Source organism: Pavona decussata, unplaced genomic scaffold, assembly GCF_977016875.1.
Source record: "Pavona decussata unplaced genomic scaffold, jaPavDecu1.1 SCAFFOLD_13, whole genome shotgun sequence".
Classification (NCBI taxonomy): Eukaryota; Metazoa; Cnidaria; class Anthozoa; order Scleractinia; family Agariciidae; genus Pavona; species Pavona decussata.
In genome coordinates this window covers 1,444,582-1,463,068 of record NW_028145436.1, presented here as the reverse complement: position 1 = coordinate 1,463,068, position 18,487 = coordinate 1,444,582, and the positions used below count along the sequence as shown (strand labels likewise).

The 18,487-nt window shown below is 38.0% G+C and overlaps 2 protein-coding genes across 3 annotated transcripts; one reads left to right on the top strand and one right to left on the bottom strand.

Annotated features, from left to right (window-relative positions):
• Positions 1–401: 401 nt before the first annotated feature.
• Positions 402–9,079, bottom strand: LOC146487805 (uncharacterized). 2 transcript variants are annotated; one of them, XM_085127357.1, is made up of 8 exons: positions 8,960–9,079; positions 8,822–8,874; positions 7,421–7,513; positions 5,656–5,745; positions 4,607–4,635; positions 3,834–3,902; positions 2,692–2,790; positions 402–2,215 (listed from the first exon to the last, which is right to left on the bottom strand). In XM_085127357.1, exons 1-8 carry the CDS (start codon positions 8,992–8,994, stop codon positions 2,165–2,167), a joined length of 519 nt encoding a protein of 172 aa, XP_084983483.1. In that variant the 5' UTR covers positions 8,995–9,079; the 3' UTR covers positions 402–2,164. The 2 variants fall into 2 exon arrangements, with proteins under 2 accessions (XP_084983483.1, XP_084983485.1); XM_085127359.1 differs by having other exon boundaries at positions 8,822–8,881; positions 8,970–9,023.
• LOC146487804 (COA8 family protein CBG23705, mitochondrial-like) lies at positions 9,041–16,929 on the top strand. Its single transcript, XM_085127370.1, has 6 exons — positions 9,041–9,253; positions 13,534–13,659; positions 14,569–14,652; positions 14,752–14,803; positions 15,016–15,097; positions 16,551–16,929. The coding sequence occupies exons 1-6, from the start codon at positions 9,131–9,133 to the stop codon at positions 16,645–16,647; spliced, it is 564 nt and encodes a 187-aa protein (XP_084983496.1). The 5' UTR covers positions 9,041–9,130; the 3' UTR covers positions 16,648–16,929.
• Positions 16,930–18,487: the final 1,558 nt, after the last annotated feature.

The following is an 18,487-nucleotide window of genomic DNA, read 5'->3' as shown; positions in this document are numbered from 1 at the left end:
CGCTCAGCAATCCACAAAACAAAGCTACAAGTCACTCGATTAAATGCCAGCAAAGAATTTGTGATCGCGATAAACGAATTTTGGTGGCAAATAACGTGGGAACGTGAAACATACAATTAATTCCACGTCTTGAAATCGTATACCACTGGTAACTTTAATACGCTTCAAAGGTCATGAAATGGATTTATCTGTGCTTAAAGCTTACTTGTAAAGTAAAAGCCACAATCAAATATCGTCTGATCTTCTTTGCGAAAGAAAAGATCTTCAAGTTTGGAAGGGTGAAATAGAAGAATGATTTACAAACCGTTTAGCAACTTAAATCCATCTGATCCATTATAAAAGCGACAAAAGAGAGTATTAAGACAATAAGAAGGACTTAACAAATAAACAAAACACTAATGCTCTCTCAATAAAACTTGAAGACAATTTTATTTTTGCACAATAAATATGTATTTTTTTTTTCTAGGTTACATGAAATATTTGCAGAGTTTGTCGAGTGAACACCAAGATTTTCTGTGTTTTTACAAGGTAGTGTAAAATACAAAAACTTTCCAGTTTTAAAGGTGGTTAATACAGTCTCATGTACACACCATTAATATTTAGCTACTTCCGAACATTTCTCTCAATTTAGTAACCCGTTCGTACAAAATGGTAGGAGAATCTAAGAGTTTGAATGCGTTTAGAACTAAGGATTATAACAAGGCAGATTCTGTCCTCTTAGCCATTCTTAAGCTTTCATCGAAATAAAATTTATTACAGAACATGAGAGTATACAAATAAAGCAGAACTTTCATGTCTAATCTTTCCAATCACAACAAACATAAATGAACCACTCAGAACACAAAGCCAACACCTGGAGCGCGCGGAAACATGTAACCGGTGAAAAGCGCGGGAAAACATGCAACCGGTGAAAAGCGGGAAAACATACAAGCGGTGCAAAGAGCGGGAAAACATGCAACCGGTACAAAGCGCGGGAAAACATGCAATCGGTGCAAAGAGCGGCAAAACATGTCATTGCCCACTGGTGCCAAGCGGGAGGAAATACGTACGCTTGCGTTCAGTGATTGGCTGCGCTGGTTTCCATGTGATCGCCAACGAACGCAGAGGTCAAAGGCTGGTTTGTTTACGGTTGTAAAGGCCTGGCTAAACTAGGAAACATTGTTGCGGAAACACTGTTGCGGAGGCAAATGTTTCCCAGTTTAGCCGCGCAGGAAACATATGTTGCGGAAACAAATTTTGCTGTTCGGAAACAAGAAAATGTTTTTGCCTCAGGTCAAAAACATTTTTGCTACCCGGGGCCCGTTTCTCGAAAGTCCCGGTAACTTACCGGGCCCGATAAGTATATTTTGAAATGTCTTTCAGTCGATTACATACCGATTACAGATATGGTACTTGGCCAATGTTTTCATAGAATTATAAGATTTTAAAATTTAGTATTCAAAGGTAACAAAAATTGACTTCTGTTACGAAACATTTATCACCAAAGACACTTATCGGGCCCGGTAAGTTACCGGGGCTTTCGAGAAACGGCCCCCCGGACACAAATTTTGCTTCCGAAACGTATGTTTCCCAGTTTAGCCACCGTGAAAGCAATGTTGACTAGTTTCCAGTGCAGCTCATTAAAATGTTTCCTAGCAACAAAGTCAGTTTATTATTATGCGCATGCGTGACCCTCTGTTTTCCGAAACAATGTTTCCTCGTTTAGCCACCGGGGCAGCAAAACATTTTGTTTGCTTCTCGCTAGCCACCCTCGGAAACATAACAAGAAACAATGTTTCCGCAACAATGGCCTGGCCTTAACAATTGTAAGCTGAATTGACACCAAAGAGCAGAGACCACTTCTCACTGTATGTCGTATAGTTTAGCCCCAGATGACCCGCGCTTCTCAGTGACGCGATCAATATTGTGCCGTTGCAAGTTCTCGAGAAGTAACTGTCAAAAAACGCTTTAACGACAGTTTTTCCTTCAAACAAGCAGCCCATGTCAGTTACTCGCAAATCACGTCGTAGTTCATCAAAGTAACACGGGTAGTCTGTTTAGTTGACTCGTACTGAAGAAGTCATTTCTCCGTGCAAATGGTTCGCGTTTTACGTCAACACTAATGGCGACCTCTGACGTGATGTCACCAGAGCTCACCTGATTCTTGCTAATTAATGAAGGCCCTTTATAAAGTTTGATTCAAGAAGTTGAGCAATTCTTTACGGTTCTTTTCACGCTGAAAACAACAAAACAGTTGTAAACATTAGAACATCATTAATTTTGTTGTTTCGCCAGTTTTAAACTTATATTGCTTAAGTCACAGTTTTTTAATCCTCTGAGGAATGCAATTCAAAAAACATGGAAGGCTGGTTTGCAACTGCGAGTAGGTCCCAGGGATTTGTCAGTGATTGAGCAATCAATGGCGATGGGTGAGGCTTACTTGTGGTGACAGGCTTTTAGAGGAAGAGGGAAAATATCTGCAGTATTTCCAGCAGAACGCTTGCGCAGTTAGTGGGGTCAAGACAAAGCAAGCACTTCGATTCTACGAAACGTCGGCTAACTCTTCACACTATTTGGCTACGGGGATACCCTACCCTCGAAACCAGAGGTTTTATAAGCAGACATGTTATATACACTTCTGCTGTTTTCTGTAACACTGCTACAAAGAATGGAAGGATACATTGACTGTTTTTAATGATTCAAAATTTTTACCTCTTTGTCTTTGCTGGACTTTTTCACTTTGAGTTTTATTTTCTTTCCAGACACAGCGCTTCTTCGAGCAGCGTCTTTCTGTTTTTGGTGTTTCATGAACTGAAAAAAATTAAAGCGGCTTTGCATGAAAGATCGACTACAGCAACACAAAAACACTACAAACAAAACAATTGCAACAAAAACAAACAACGGCATAAACCTTAGCCTGCAGTGCAGGGGCGCGCAAAAATTGCCTCCCTCGAGGAGACGCGACACGCGGGAGGCAATTTTTGCGCGCGTTCGCGTGGTTCGCGCGCTTTACCGTCCCCAAGAAAAATACCAGCAGTCTCGCATAAACCAATCGCAGTTGCAGATCATGCAGTTAATTTACACGCGTGGGGAAGTGCGAGAAAATCCAGTCTTGATTGGGTGAAGTTTTTGCATTTGTTGTGATTCGTTAGTGCTACAGTTCTAGTACATCACTTTTCAGACATGTATCCTCAGTGCACAAACATGATCACTGGTAATTTCATATATATCCATGCTGATTGGTCACTCTCCTTTTCTAAGAATCAATATCCACAAACACCTGAAATAACCAGGGTTCATACGTTTTTAATATTCCAGGACATCAGACTTTTTTCAAAGAGCGGATAACTCTATTGAGTGGATAAATCACTATCCAGCGGATGAAATGTCCTCCAACCAATTCATTTTATCCGCTGGATAACGACTTATCCGCTGAATAAAGTTAACCGCTCTTTGAACAACTGGGGCCAGAAGTGTTGTAGGAAGACCGCCCAGGTGGGTTACTCGGGTATAAACGTGACGGAGGGGGGGGAGGGAGGGGTCCGACGGAGCCTAATATTTTGCACCCAAAAAAATACATGGACCTTATATTGTGCACCCAAAAAAATACAAGACTGGACATTTTAGACCACAAAAAATACATAAAAAAATACGCGCAGATTTTTCAGACCCAAAAAAACACACAATCAACTGAATGGTTTAAAACAAACAAAATAAACGATTTCACAATTTGAGAATGTTGAGTGTCTTTCAGTGTAATGAGAGATTTCAGGAGTTGGTGTAAAATTGCAGAACTTTCCATGAATTAAGGCATAAATGCCCAAACATACAATAAACATTAATGATCGACAAACCTTTGATAGCTGAACTGGACCAGATGATTCCTCTGACTTTTTCTTTTTCTTCTTTTTTCTTTTCTTTTCCTGAAAAGAAGGAAGAGTGACAAATAAATTGAAAGCAGTTTTGGGTGAAATACAAAAGAAAAGTGCAACAATTCAGTCCTGAACTGTATGAAAATGCAAATTTCTATGAAGACTTTATTAATTTCAATGTAGGCTGTTTGTTTTGGAGAGCATGTTATTAAGAAAGGTCTTGTAGGACAATGGAAGTTTGGTTTTATCATTTAAGTCGATAAGGTAATTCATCCATCGTAAAGAGATTCGAGTGCTGTCGTTTCGAGCGTTGGCAGTTCATCAGAGCGAATTCCAAGTACTTCTGACTCACTCTAATCAGTGGAGGGTTAATGCTTAAAACATCAGCACTTGAATCTCTTTATGTCAGTCAAATTTCCTTATCAACTCTGTTGATGACACCAACTCAAGTATTTTCTTCCACTCCCCACCAATGCAAAACCACAGTTTCTTTACAAACTAACCCTGTTATCCTCTTGTATGACAAGTTAGATTAGATTTTAAAATTTTGATAATACCACAAGGGGTGGCCAATGCTTTTAAAAATATGCATCCTTGGCACAAGGCCATCTTGGAGCCTTAGCAAAGGAGAGCAAGTCTCAAGCTTGCAGAAAAACTGCTAGCTTCACGGTCTCGCCGTCTCAATTTACCATTCATCAGCCGGTCACCCAGAATATTGTCCTAGATCTCTGCTAAAGTGTATTCAACGTTTGTACCTTTCTCCTTTTTCTTTTCTTTTTGTCCACTGGAAAGAAAAAAAAAAAAACAGCAGTAAACAAAACAAGCACTGAGGAGTATAGAAGATGTGTAACGGCCATTCTAGTAAAGGGTAATATCAAGTAAACTGCAGAGTATAAGTTTAGCAACAAATGTTTGGTTTATCAACAGAGTCGATAACTAAAGGTAAATTGGCCACCATAAAGAGATTTGAGTGCTGATGTTTCGAGCGTTAGTGAATTGAATTGCTCTGACAAAGGACTAATGCTGAAAACGTTAGCACTCGAATCTCTCCTTACAGTGACCAATCTACCTTACTTTATCAACTCTGTTGATAATTAAAACCAAACATTCGTTTCTGCGCCTCACCAACGTAGCACTGCAGTTTCTTTAGAAACTAACCTGCTTATCTTTAACTTTAGCAGTCATACCTAATTCACAGTTAAACCAATGACCTGTTTAATACACATACTGTTGTTACCCTGTTGAAAGATAAGTTCTCTTCTTAAGGTTACCATATACCTTTAGAGGTGTAGCGTCCAAGCCATGTAGTGCGACCGGTTTAAACTGTAGATACCTAAACACCTCTATCAAATAAAAGCCTATAGAGCTGGCTGTCAAACTATACCAAGAATTTTTATATTAAATAAAATGTTAAATTTTCCATGACCTCTAAATGCGAGCGTCCTAATCACCTTTTGAAAGCTACAAGTCAAAGCGAATTTTGTTTTTTGCTAATTTAATTTCCTCCTCAAAGCGCTAAAAAAACGTGTCTGCGTTTTGCCATATTCAATTGCAGTAAAAAGTTACAGAACATTTTTGAAATAGGATTAAAAAAATGTGAAGTGATTGTACAAAAATTGCTCTCGGAGAAAAAATATTTCGAAGGAAAAAATTCGCAGTGGTGAAACAAATTACACAATAAAATGAGTTCCAGCATTAATACTTACTGCCTGGAGTGACAAATAATGATGAAATACGGCAAGCTTTTGACCACCCTTTCAAAAAGCAAAGAACCCTCTTGTTAAAGTAGTATTTTGATTTTTACCTGAGGAGTTGGATCCTGAAGAGCTTGATGATTGATAAGCTTCACTAGATGAACTGCTGCTTGAATGCTTTCTTCTTTTCTTGGCCTTGTCTGCAAAGGCAATGTGGAAACCCGTCACTCACATGAAATAAAGCTTTAACTTCTTTTATGTTTTGGGAAAGATAATGATGGTCCATGAAAAATTCCTAACAGTATTGTCAACCAAGCTGAATTCTTTAACTTGGTAAACAGAAAAAAGGCTGCAACCAAACCATGGGCATAATTATGGTAAACAAATGTTTATTTGGTGGATAGGACTTTCCTCAATTTGCGCACCACTCTAGACAAGGAGGGTAATCTTTTGGAGCTCATTTTTGTTGAGTGAACCAGTTATCTTCAGGTCCCTTTCTCTTAGTCCAAGAAGTCAGATGACATCTGATGCTGTTTGTTTTCATTCCTAATGTTCTTAATAGGGCCATTGATAGGAGAGGAAGTTGGGAGTTACATGGAAAATGTGCTGTTTATGCAAAGGCTAGATTTAGCTAACTTGTAGCTTTTCCTAAGATTTAACCTAATAATAATGCCATTTTTGACACAATTTTATGGTAAGTTCACATTTTATCTAAGCCGCACCCTGTTTAAGCCACATTGTTTCTATCATATAAACTGTCCTAATGTTTCTTTTTTGAGGTCATATGCTTGGAATGTTTTACTACAGAGATCTTTGTTAAGGTGTTTCTTTCTGCAAATCAGAAGGTTTACCAAGAGCTGGTAACTGGCACAAATCACCAGCTACGTTAAAATGTTTTCAACTCAATTTGCCACCTGCTTTCTCTGAAACTGATAGCATTCTAGTAACAATTGGAACGGCTTTTAACTGCCTACTTTACAGTTTTTGCCATCTGCTCTAAAACTTATTGATACCCCTGTATCTGAGTTTTATTCTTACAGCCTTTAATCACTATTTGTTATATCTGTTAGTACACGCAGTGTGATTGATCAATTCAATGGGCCATATTTCACTGTATGGCCTGCTAAATTTGAACTAGTTTCCCTTCCCGCACACCCGATTAACCTCAGAGATACAACAAACATCTTATTAACCTCATTTTCCTGGTCCATACTGTAAGTTAAGCCGCCGTTACAAGTTGAAACTTTTAGCTGAAACTTGTGTGCAACGGCAAACGAGACCAGTTTCAGGAAGTGGTGTTACATGGTGAAACTCTTATTTTTCCACCACTGCGACCGTTGCGAGCCGTTGCAGAAGTAGAAAGCGGGTCTACTTTTCGTGAAACTTGTCTTGCAACGGAAGTTCGAAAAAGTTTCACAAAACTGACCATGTTACACGGCACAACGCCTGCTGAAACCTATTTCGCAGCGCCGTTGCACACAAGTTTCAGCTAAAAGTTTCAACGTGTAACGGCGGCTTTACGGATCCTCATTTTTTTTCTGTTGATTATTGCCTGCTCACTTCACGCTTGGGTCATAAATCAACAGGAAAAAACTTGGTCTGTAACTTGAGTATGGACCTCAAACTTGGTTGAAGAGGTATTTTTTTAATGTTATTTTTCAGACCAGTCTGCAGAGCATGGCAAGTGCACACACAAAAAGTTTACAGAAAATGCCTCTTTTTATTTCTTTCAAAAACACCTCTGCAAACGTGAGATCTCACTGAGATCTACCATAATCTGCAGGATGGATTTCAGGCTTGCTGGCTGTTTTTATTTATCACATGTATTGCCACAGTACATCCCCCAACACTGTGGCATTCTCATCTTTGAAATACCTCTAGCAGGTGACCTGCTTCTACTTGAGGAGCCAGACGATGAAGAATTGCTTCTTGATTGGCTGTTGTGTTTTCTCTTGTTCTTCTTTTTTGCTGTGAAATAATGATAAAGAAATCGGATCAATTGGGGACAAAACACAAACTATTTAACGCATCACATGGTGGATTTTAAGATTTTATTGAGGTGATACAATTCTCAAGAGCAGGTAGTTTCTTTATCCACATATAATCCATTGATCAGTGGCTTGCAATCATTGCCAATAGGTTGACTGCACGTGACATCATGGCGGCCATGTTGGTGGTTGGGAACAATATAAAGATTTTCTCAATCAACCTATTATTGTCAATCCCTTTTGCATGGATAACAAAATTGTAAGTGCAGTGTGTACAAGAGAATTAAAGCGGTTCCAAGTAGGCAATACATTTTTTAGTTTCGGATACTTAAAGGATTTGCGCAGAGACTTGTAACGCTGGGGCAGTATTTCTTCATTTACCAAGCTGGATGTGGGGAACACGCGAGCTGAAATAATGCGAGCTGCTAGCTGCGAACAAAAGATAAATAAATTTAAAAAATTAAAAAAAAATTAAAAAAATTAAAAATCAAGAAAATAAAATTTACGCGAATTGATGTATCATCCTCGAAATACTCACGAGGAGAGCGCGAAGTGTGAGTAACATGCGACGGGAGTCTCGTTTGGCCCGTCATGCAATCCCGCTTCTTGGAGGGAAAGATTGCGTGACGAAATGGAAACCGTCTGGGAGGGATGCTACCATTGCTCAAAAATTTTTACATTCAAATAACAATAAATTGAACCATCGTGTTAACTGTCACGTCGTAGTTTCCTTCGTATTGTCTTGTTGGACATTTTTAATGTTAACTTTCATTGTAAATCCTGCTTTGCGGATGTGCTCGACATCTTCATCGGAAAGTTTAACGGTCCATGGCAATGTCAGTTCTTCACCATTCCATGGTGTCAAATATTGACTTCGTAGTGGTTTTTGACGAACACTATCTTTATTGATGCAAAATCGGAAATTTCTGTTTTTAAAATTGGTTGGTCTCTATCTCTCGGTTTCCAAAGAGCTGTTGCCTCGCTATGAAGCTCACCTTCGGAAATTGCTTTAAAGCATGACAGACAATGTGCATCCTTCCCTGCTGGTTGCCACGTAGGCCGTGGTTTGCTTCCAATTAGGTTTCCGCGATACTTTTCCGGGAGACTGCCTGGTGCTTTTAATAAATAGACGACACTTCAGCCTCAGTAAGAGCTATTTGCTTATTATTATTTATCTAATTTTTTTTCTCGCAGCTCGCAGCTCGCAGCTCGCAGATGTGAGCTCGCAAAATCCCCGGCCCGTACCAAGCTTCTCATGTCCTCAACCAACATCTAAATCACCTCATACCTCGACTTCGTGAAGTTTCTCTCACATCCTGATTTCTTTCGTCACAAATTTTGCTCTTTTCTTTTACAAGACAAAACATCAAGTCAGTAAAAATATCACACGTGAATATGTAATAGAAGTAAGCTATAAAGTTGTAACTGCCTCTCACCGACTTGCTCTCCCTTTTCCGCCATTTTGAACGGGATTGTGCCCACGGTTTGTCGCCAGCGGCTATCTGTACGCTTTGTAGCCAAGCCTTGTTGTAGCCGCCATCTTGTCACAACTTTATAGAAGAGGTTCATACTTCTCGTAAAAGTTTGAAAAACCTGCATGAAATCAATCTGTAGAAACAACGCTTCGATACGGTTGAGTGTGAGAAGGTATTTTTTGCATCCTTCTTCTATTTTAAATAAAAGATGGGAGAGCGATAGTCGAGAAATCAGTACTGACAAGGTAAGATTTGGAATACGTAAAGCTTAAAATTAATACTTTATAAACAGCTACAGGCTGGTTTAGATAAGAACTTAGCAGTTCCTCATGACATGTGAGCTTGTATCATTGCAGAGTTAAGCCCATTAACAAAAGCACTAGAAGTTTCCATGATACATGCCACCGTAAAGAGATCGATCCGAGAGCTGACGTTTTGAAAATCTTATGCAACATATTTATAATGTCTGGGTCAATTCCAAAAGCGATCATCCCCCCCCGGGCAAACCCCCGGGCATTTGACTTTTTTAAAAATGCCTGATCAAATTCCCCTCTATATGGGCCGATTTCTAGGTCAAATGCCCCACTGGTTGGGGCTGAAAAGTCATCGTGTTGTTGTTTTTTTTTTGTATTCGCTAGCTCTGTTTATATAAAAATCAACGAAATTCATACATTAATAAATTTAAAACAATTTATTATTAAAGATAATGCATAACATCACATATGAAACTCAACTAACAGAGAGTTTAACGATATATGTACCGATACTCGCTTTTCTTTTATATTAAATGTACATGAAGTTTGCTAATACGTGTGATAACAAGAACAATGATAAAAAACACTATGTTATGAAACCTAGACATGCCAACAAGTCAAGCTTCGAACGCCGAGCAAAGGGAGAACGAAGCTTGAGGGAACTTGGACAAACCAATGAAAATGAGAAGCGAAGGGCAATATGTAACCCCGCCATGCCAAAAACAATCTCAGATATATTTGTTGGAACGCTTCTCTATGGTAGTATTAAATGGCTTACTACATTAAAAACTGTTTGACGCAAAATATACGCGTAAATTCTGGCTGTGAATAAAGAATTCCGACAATTTATGCGACCGCTGACCAGCATTTTTTCGACGGGTCAAATGCCCGATGGGTCGGGTTTCTATTCGCGTCAAATGCCCCACTATGTGGAGCCGAACAGGGGTCAAATGCCCGGGGGTTGCCCGGGGGGGGGGGATGATCGCGCTTGGAATTGACTGATACATAAGTCTTATGCAACACGTACTGCGCTATTGTAGAATCAATATCATTCAGTATGGCTGCACCACATAGTATGGAGCTCAATTCCCATTTCTGCCAGGAAAAGCTGTCACAGTTAACCTTTTTAAACGTCAACTTAAGGTTACCAGGTACCTTCGGAGGTGTCTTCAGAGGTGTCTCGCGTCCAAGCGATGTAGCGCGTCCGGTTTAAACTGTAGATACCTGAACCCTATATCAAATTAAAGCTTATAGAGCTGGCTATCCAACTAAACTAAGAATTTTGAAATAAAATGAATTGCCGAATTTTTAGCGCTGTTTTCTCGAATAAATTTTTTTCACTTGGAGGAGCCACTTCAAAGAGCTAAAACTCAAAAGGAATTTGTTCGTTTACCTTCAAATTTGGACAGTAGCTAGTTTAACATACAGTGCAGGCCAGAATTAAGCGAACCAAAACATACGCGTTATACGCGTCTGCTGCGGACGCGTATACGCGTCTAAAAATCTGCAGATGCGCGTCTAGTCAGACGCATTAGTATGTATGAGCTAGCTCATTGTTTTCGTATTGTTGACCTTTCATTGTTCTTTTGAATCGCCTGGGAAAAGCCTTTCAGAAGGGTTTGACAAAGTATGACTACACTTGTCGACTTTCTTGTAGAACCGGCTCAGCGCAAGAACAACTCCATGTTGTTGAGCGCATGGAAGAAATACATGTAAAAAAAATTGCCGCGCGGTTTGCTGTATTTTGCGAAACGAAATGAAATGATGAATAAAATCTGTAGAATAAAAATGAGAATTGAAGATATCAAGACTGCAACAGTCAGACTTCTGTGTGTGACAAGTAAGAGGGGAATAAAACGCCGGAACTGCAGAATTTAAAGATCTGTACTTTGCGAAACCGGCGAGCTCTGCGTACGGAGACCGTGAAAGGATTTAACTCTATTCTTATTTATTCCTTGCCGCAATGATGATTCGGGTAGTTCGAGGATTATACCGTATTTGTGGGTAAATCATATAGAATAAACAAATAAATTACGACCCGGAATAAAATCAGTCAATCCACCAAATGATTTTCAACAGACTTAATTCGCTCCTCTTGCGCGCTTCGGTTCAGATTTGCTGACTTACCGTGAACTTTCCCTCATTCTACCTCAAGCATTCACTATCTCCGGCCGCAAAATGTAATCGTTCAGTTGACTTTAAAGATCCAAGGCAATTCCGTTGGTTAAAGGCTTAGGGTAAAATAGGAAACTTCAATTTTGCAAAATTTCATTCGGGTCTAGTGTGAGCGATAAGATCGATTACCCGGAACAAACCTAAACGTGAGACACTAAGAGTCTACTGAGTACCGCAACGCTTGATGCATTCCTATATTTACGTTCACTTGGATAAAGCCATAAACGCAACTTTTGCGAGATTGAAAGCTTCTTCTAATGTTATAAAACACGGCTGATCTGATAGAAGCCGTCGTTTCGACGTACAACGAAATTGCCACGCTGATAACATCGGGAAGATTTCAGTCACGTGCTAGGCAACCAAATTCCTGCACATGTATCAACTTTCATTCGACAACAACACGATGTACGGAGGTTCTTGGAAGGAAAACTGGATGCTTTTTTATTCAATCAACACGGGAGCCACAGTGCCTTTCCAATTATAACCCAACTTGTGTCATTTTCACCCCTTCGATGAAACCTCGAAACGCTCTCTTTCGAGTCACAATGTGCGTGTAATTTTTAAAATAACTGTAGGCATAACTCGAAACACTCGCCTATTCCATTCACGAGTTCGCGCACAGAGCGCGTTGATTTCGAACAAGTAGTGTTCGACTAATTAGCTTAGATTTATCTTTTCTATAACATACGCTGGATATTCAATATCGGCTAGGAGTTGTTTTTAAAGTCCCCAGTATTTACGCAGATTAACGAAGCGGACAGGATTCGAAATATGATAGCTGTCGCTGGTGGATTTCATAAAATGCTAATTTTGTGTTTGTTGTTAACCCGTTGAATTCCTCTGTTTTATTTGACACTACCACACAAAGAGAACTTACGATGAAGAATAACAATGGCAAAAACGCGCACATTTAGACGCGTCTAAAAATACGAGCATACGCGTTTTTGCTGCGTATAAAACGCGTCTGCGTAGTTCGCTTAATTCTGGCCTGCACTGTATAAACAACAAAAACGTGTCTGCGAATTTTTTCTTTCAAAATATTTTTTCTCCGAGAGCGATTTTTGTACAATCACTTCACATTTTTTTCATCCTATTTCGAAAATGCTCTATAACTTTTCACTGCGATTGAATATGGCAAAACGCAGACACCTTTTTTTAGCGCTTTGGGTCCAGAAACTGAGGAGCAAATTAAATTAGCAAAAAACAAAATTCACTTTGACTTGTAGCTTTAAAAAAGTAATTTGGACGCTTAACAATTATTCCACGAGCGCGCGTTGGATATGAGATGATAGATAGCCAACGAGGCGCGTAGCGCCGATTTGGCTATAGTCATCTCATATCCAACAAGCGCGTGTGGAATAATTGTTTTATTAAAAACAATCAAGTAATATTGGTAGGCCTTGCTGATTTCGTTTTCAAGAGCAGCCAGAAAACAATTTATGGTCGCTACTTCTCGGGCATGGTATAACAGCTCATATACCATGGCCTCTCAGCCAATCAAAACCCTGGAATTGCATTATACAATGATCCAATTTTTAATAATTGCAATTAGAGGTCGTGAAAAATTCAACAATTTATTTTATTTCAAAATTCTTGGTATGGTTTGATAGTCAACTCTATAAGCTTTAATTTGATATAGGGGTTTAGGTATCTACAGTTTAAACTGGGCGCGCTACATCGCTTAAACGCGAGACACCTCTGAAGGTATCGGGTAACCTTAAAAAGAAAATTACACGGTCATCTATGAGTCCCAGGTCAGGCGCTAGCAGCATCTCGTAGAAAAGTACCTTCAAAGCAGCAGAATATTATTATTATTATTATTATTATTATTATTATTATTATTATTATTATTATAATAATTATTATCATGCCTAAGGGTAGTATGCTGTAATGGCAGGCAGTAGGGGGAGGGATCAAAAATGGGCCAACACCACATGCAGATCCTGAAGTAGAGTATTTTGAAAATTAATTACCAATGGAGTTTTTGGGCAAGGTCTCTAGTGGAATGGTAGTCACCTCACTTTTGTATTTCACCCATATATTTATTTATCGCAAAATAATAAATTACTGATGTAATAAGCTTCACCTGCTCGTAGGCTGTCAGAAATCCTGCAGATGCTGTCTTCCCACCTCATAGCAAGGGTAACTTAGTTGGGCCACGAGACTTCAGATCAAATATCAGGAAAATAATCTATGCAAAATCAAAGGATGAAAATACAACAGTAAGAAACTCTCCTTACTTCTGGAATAACTTACTTGTTATTTCTGAGCTTATCATTACCTTCGTCTGATGTACATGTATTCGCCAATGTGTGCTGATATCTTCAATTCAGTCCAGAAATGATTTTTCACATTGACTGTATGTAGTGAGTCATAAGGAGGAAAATTATCCTCAGTCCACCTATAAATAATCTGCCAGCCACAGGCTAATCAGGCTTCTTATACATGTAGCATGAAAGCCTTAGAAGTATAAATCTGTACTTCTGGCTGGCTGTCTGTTTACTTTTTTCAAAATAATACAGACTGGTTTGGTTGAATGATGAGAAATTAAATATATTTTTATATGGGGCTTGCCCTGTATTTAATTAAATTATTTGTATTTAACAATATTATCAGGGATGTAGCTAAGAAAAACCTCAGCAGGCTCATTAATAAACCCTTCTGGCTCTTGTGGACTGTGTACCTTTAAATTAGCCTCAAGTACTATTTTGTGTTCTGTTGAAATTCCAGCCAGTGATAAGATCTCTTTGAGATGGTGGAATTAGCCAGTAGCCTGCAATATTATTATTTCATAAGCGTGCATTAGATATGAGATGATACATGTAGATAGCCAACTCTGTGCCACGTGCCTCTTTGGCTATCATTATCTGTCATCATCTCATATCCATGGCTATAATCATCTCATATCCAACAAGCACGAGTAGAATAATTGTTTATTTAAAAGAATCAAGAATTATTGCTAGATCTTGTTGTTTTCACTTTACAAGAACGACAAGAAGACAATTTGGTCTCTATTTCTCGGACACAATATAATGGCTCATATACCATGGCCGCTAAGCCAATCAAATCCTGGAATTGCATCATACCATGTGTTCCAGTTTTTAATTACTGTATTTATCATAATGTTTCAGGAGAAAAGATTCAGAGAGCAACAACAGGAATTAAACACTTGGCACCAAGTGTTCTGGGAAAAACAAAATGAAAAATTCAGCAAGGTAAAGTCTTGTTTTGTGACATCTGTCCTTTCAGAAAACATTATTTTGAACCTTTCTTATCTCAGTTTTCCTCAATTTATCTTTTACTTTTGTTTTCAGTCAAAAAAAGCATTCCTTAAATTGCGATCTAGAGACACAGAAACTGAAACAAGTGAGTTTAATTGAATGCAGCTGTCATCTCTGCACCCTTCACAAAGACTGTGTAAACAAGATGAGCCTAGCCTCTTCGTTGTTACATCCTTGCAGTTAAATCTAATAATTTGAACAATTTGCCACTTTCTCTAGTTGGAAGTTTTTTCAACAGATGTGTCCGTCAAAGTCGTTAATCTAATGATTTTGTGTAATTTTTTTCATTAATTTTAGATAAGGATTTTGCAGATGATTTGTCCAGATTTTACAAAGATTTCCTAGATGGTCACTACCATGTTCACTCACAGTACCTAAGGTGAGCATAATATATTATGAGGTTTGTTATCAATTATTTTTTGTGGTTTGTGGTATTTCCACTGTTGAAATAGATAAAAACTTCTGAGGGAAATTATTCCAAAATTATTGATAAATAGCAAGCAAAATCAGAACTATTGGTAATAAAAAATCATCACACTTTGATGATTCAAAGTTTGGGATTCGCTCCAACGAAGGGTAAGCCATAGAAATGCTAGCTCTCAAATCGCTTACATGTATGGTTGCCATTGATAAAACAAACGACAGGTTTTGCACACATCAACATGTATATATATCCTAATATAATATTCAAGTTGATTAAATATAATTCTTTGTCTAAATCAAATCTCTATTATCGTTGTCTTTCAGACGAAGTCAATTCGAATTAAATTTGGCCAAATTATATTCAACATACCTGTATGAAATAGACCTTAGCACTTTTGGTGGCTAGGTTTATGTCGGGTATCTGGTTTTTTTTCTTCGGTCGTAGTCACAAATCTGCACATTAATTTATTCATTATGCACTGTCCTCTCCTAGAAGGGATGTATTGTTCTGATTGTCTTCAACAAAAGCGGCCCAATGAAAATCTATTATTGGCGCGTGTATCTCCCATGATACTGCCCCTTTAAGCATCCCATGAAAATGCCATTACGTGCATCTTGTTACAAATATTGTTGATTAATAATTTTCTTTGAAAACTGCGTGATTACCCCCAATTTTCTTTTCAGATTTCAATAACACTTGCTAAGATCTTCTTTTCCTGCATATTCATAAGCCGCACAAAAAATACCTTGGAATTAGTAGGCATCATCCTCAACAAACTCTACCATTTTTGTACTGTAAGTTTTAGTCATTTTCAAACTCTGAGAAGCCAGCTATCTTCACTGTATTAGCAGGCCATAACAGCCAGCTGCCAATAACAGTCCTGCTGTGTAATAAGCTTCTCTTTCAGCTATTTTGATCAAGTGAACAATTCTGTGAATTGCAATCCAAAATTTCAAACGAGAATAACAGAAGCAATGATGTGGGACCATCTCTTTTGGTTTAAAATTATTGGAAATTTTCATTTGTTCAAGAAAGTGACCGGTTTTTGCTCAGTTTTTAACTTGAAAAGGTCTGGATAACAGCAGGCAAATTTTTAGTTTAAGAAAAAAAGGACAACAGTTTTGATCTTCAAAGACATGTTTCAACAGCTCTTCTGTCATCTTCAATTTTAAAGCAACTTTGTACTTTATAATATTGAAGATGACAGAAGACCTGTTGAAACTTGTCTTTGAAAATCAACTGTTGTCGTTTTTCTTTTAACTTGTGGCTTTGGGAAAAAAATGAGATGTTCTGTAGATTACATTTTTCTTTTAAAAGGCCCATCAGTTACAAAAATCAAGCAAGTTTCAGTTGAAGGAAATAAGTAAACATGAAGATAATCACTGGTTTAATTTTTGTTTGTTCACAGAGCATGGTATCAGAGGAATTTCCAGTTGTTATGGACAGGATTACAGGTGTCAACTATGAGATTCATCAACAAACTTATCCCGAGGAGGTCAAGATAAGCAAAAGAAGCTACATGGACATCCAAGCCTCTTCTAACAGCTGTAAACAACAGTGTGATAAACAAGATTTGCAAAATGAGTGTCAGTCAAGAAGCACATGATCAGGTCAAAGGGACAAAATACAAGCCGTATCTTTCTCAGACACTATATCAACAGGAATCCTGATTTTGTTTGACAAGAACAGTTTGTTTGGTTATTGAAAAAGTGAACATTGATGCTGTTCATTTTGCGAGGCAAAATTTTTTGTTAGTCACTCTGGAAATAAAATATTTATTATTTGAATACATTATTCTCAGTTCATTGGCAATACTTTAATACTGTAAACTTATTGAAGGGCTGAGTGTATAAAGGGTATGTGCATTTTTAGACCAAATTTGTTAAGTTAGCTTCCCTCGCAGACCCTCTTCTGGCTCTTCACGCAATCTTTCCTTGGTTCGTTGGGGAGCAAAGGTTGCGTGATGTGCGAAGAGAGCATTTTGTGAGGGAGGCTATTAATTGTTATGGAAGAATTAAAGCAGAACAAACAAATTCTCGTCAACTGTTTAAAAATTAGCTCCATGACTCGTTCCATACTTGTTAAAATTGGTTCTACACGTATTTTAAAAGTTGCCCTAAAAATGCATGTAGCCCCTTTCTGTACTCTGACAGCCCAAATTGAACCAGGGCCTGATAACACAGCTTGGTTGTAATCCTTCCCATGCACTGACAGAAGTATATTTCAAGACAATCCTGTTATTTTTGCCATGAATACAAAATTGCATCAGCTAAATTCTATTTTGGAAGAGAGACTGGTTATCCTGTAAGAAACTTGCTGGCATAGTTAGTTTTTGAGCAAAATGCTGCCGAACAAACAAGAAATGCCTGGAGTTATTACTTTTGTTTAAAACCCAAGTGGCCTAAACACGAGATAATGTTGCTCAACTGATTTCTTTGTTCACAACCACAAATGTTTCCCTTGAGTTAGTCCACGATTAGTCTCTTTTAAAAAGAAATTGTATGCAGTCAAGTATTGTGCAAACCTTGTTTGTAAATAACTCTGTGGGACGTTAAAGAACCCACTCACTGTTCGCAAAGAGTAGGGGACGTAGTTCCCGGTGTTGTGGTCTGGTGTTTGTGTGTATATTATCATGGTTGGGTGGGAAAAATGCTCGGAGACATTAGCTTCATTAAGCTACTCTACAATCCGAGGGTAAATAAAGATTGATGATGATGCTTGCATTCTAAAGAAGAGTAAGAGCAAGAAAGAGCAGGGTGCATGAGGAAGGGAGATGTTTGCCTCACTTTTCTCACACCCTGTATTTTTCATGTGCCATGCCCCAGCTACACAGAAGCTACAACATATTTCTTGCTTATTAAGCATTTTGCTCATAAACTAAATACACAACAAGTTTCTTGCATCAATCTGGAGGTGCCAAAGTAGAACTTATCTGAAATCTTGTAGATTTCTAGGCAAAAAAATTGTGATCGTCTTGAGTAAAACCCTTTTAACTATTACATGTACAGACCAAATGTTGCTACAGTCGATTTTAGTTGACAAAATCATTATTTTATTGTTTTATACGAAAATTAACTATCAATTTACACTCTGCTTATATCAAATGTTTCTTTTATGTTTCTCAGACCTATGAAACTAATATTAATCCATTTGCAAATTCAATAATTGAATTAAAAAATACTACTGATATTTAGTTTTAACCATCATACTGGTAATTACAATAATCAATATTATGTGGAATAATTTCAGAATCTATATGATATTTTTTCCCTAAAATATCAATAAATATTTTGCTAATAAAACAAACTTGCACTTATAAAGCTTGAAAAATAAAAATAAAAATTT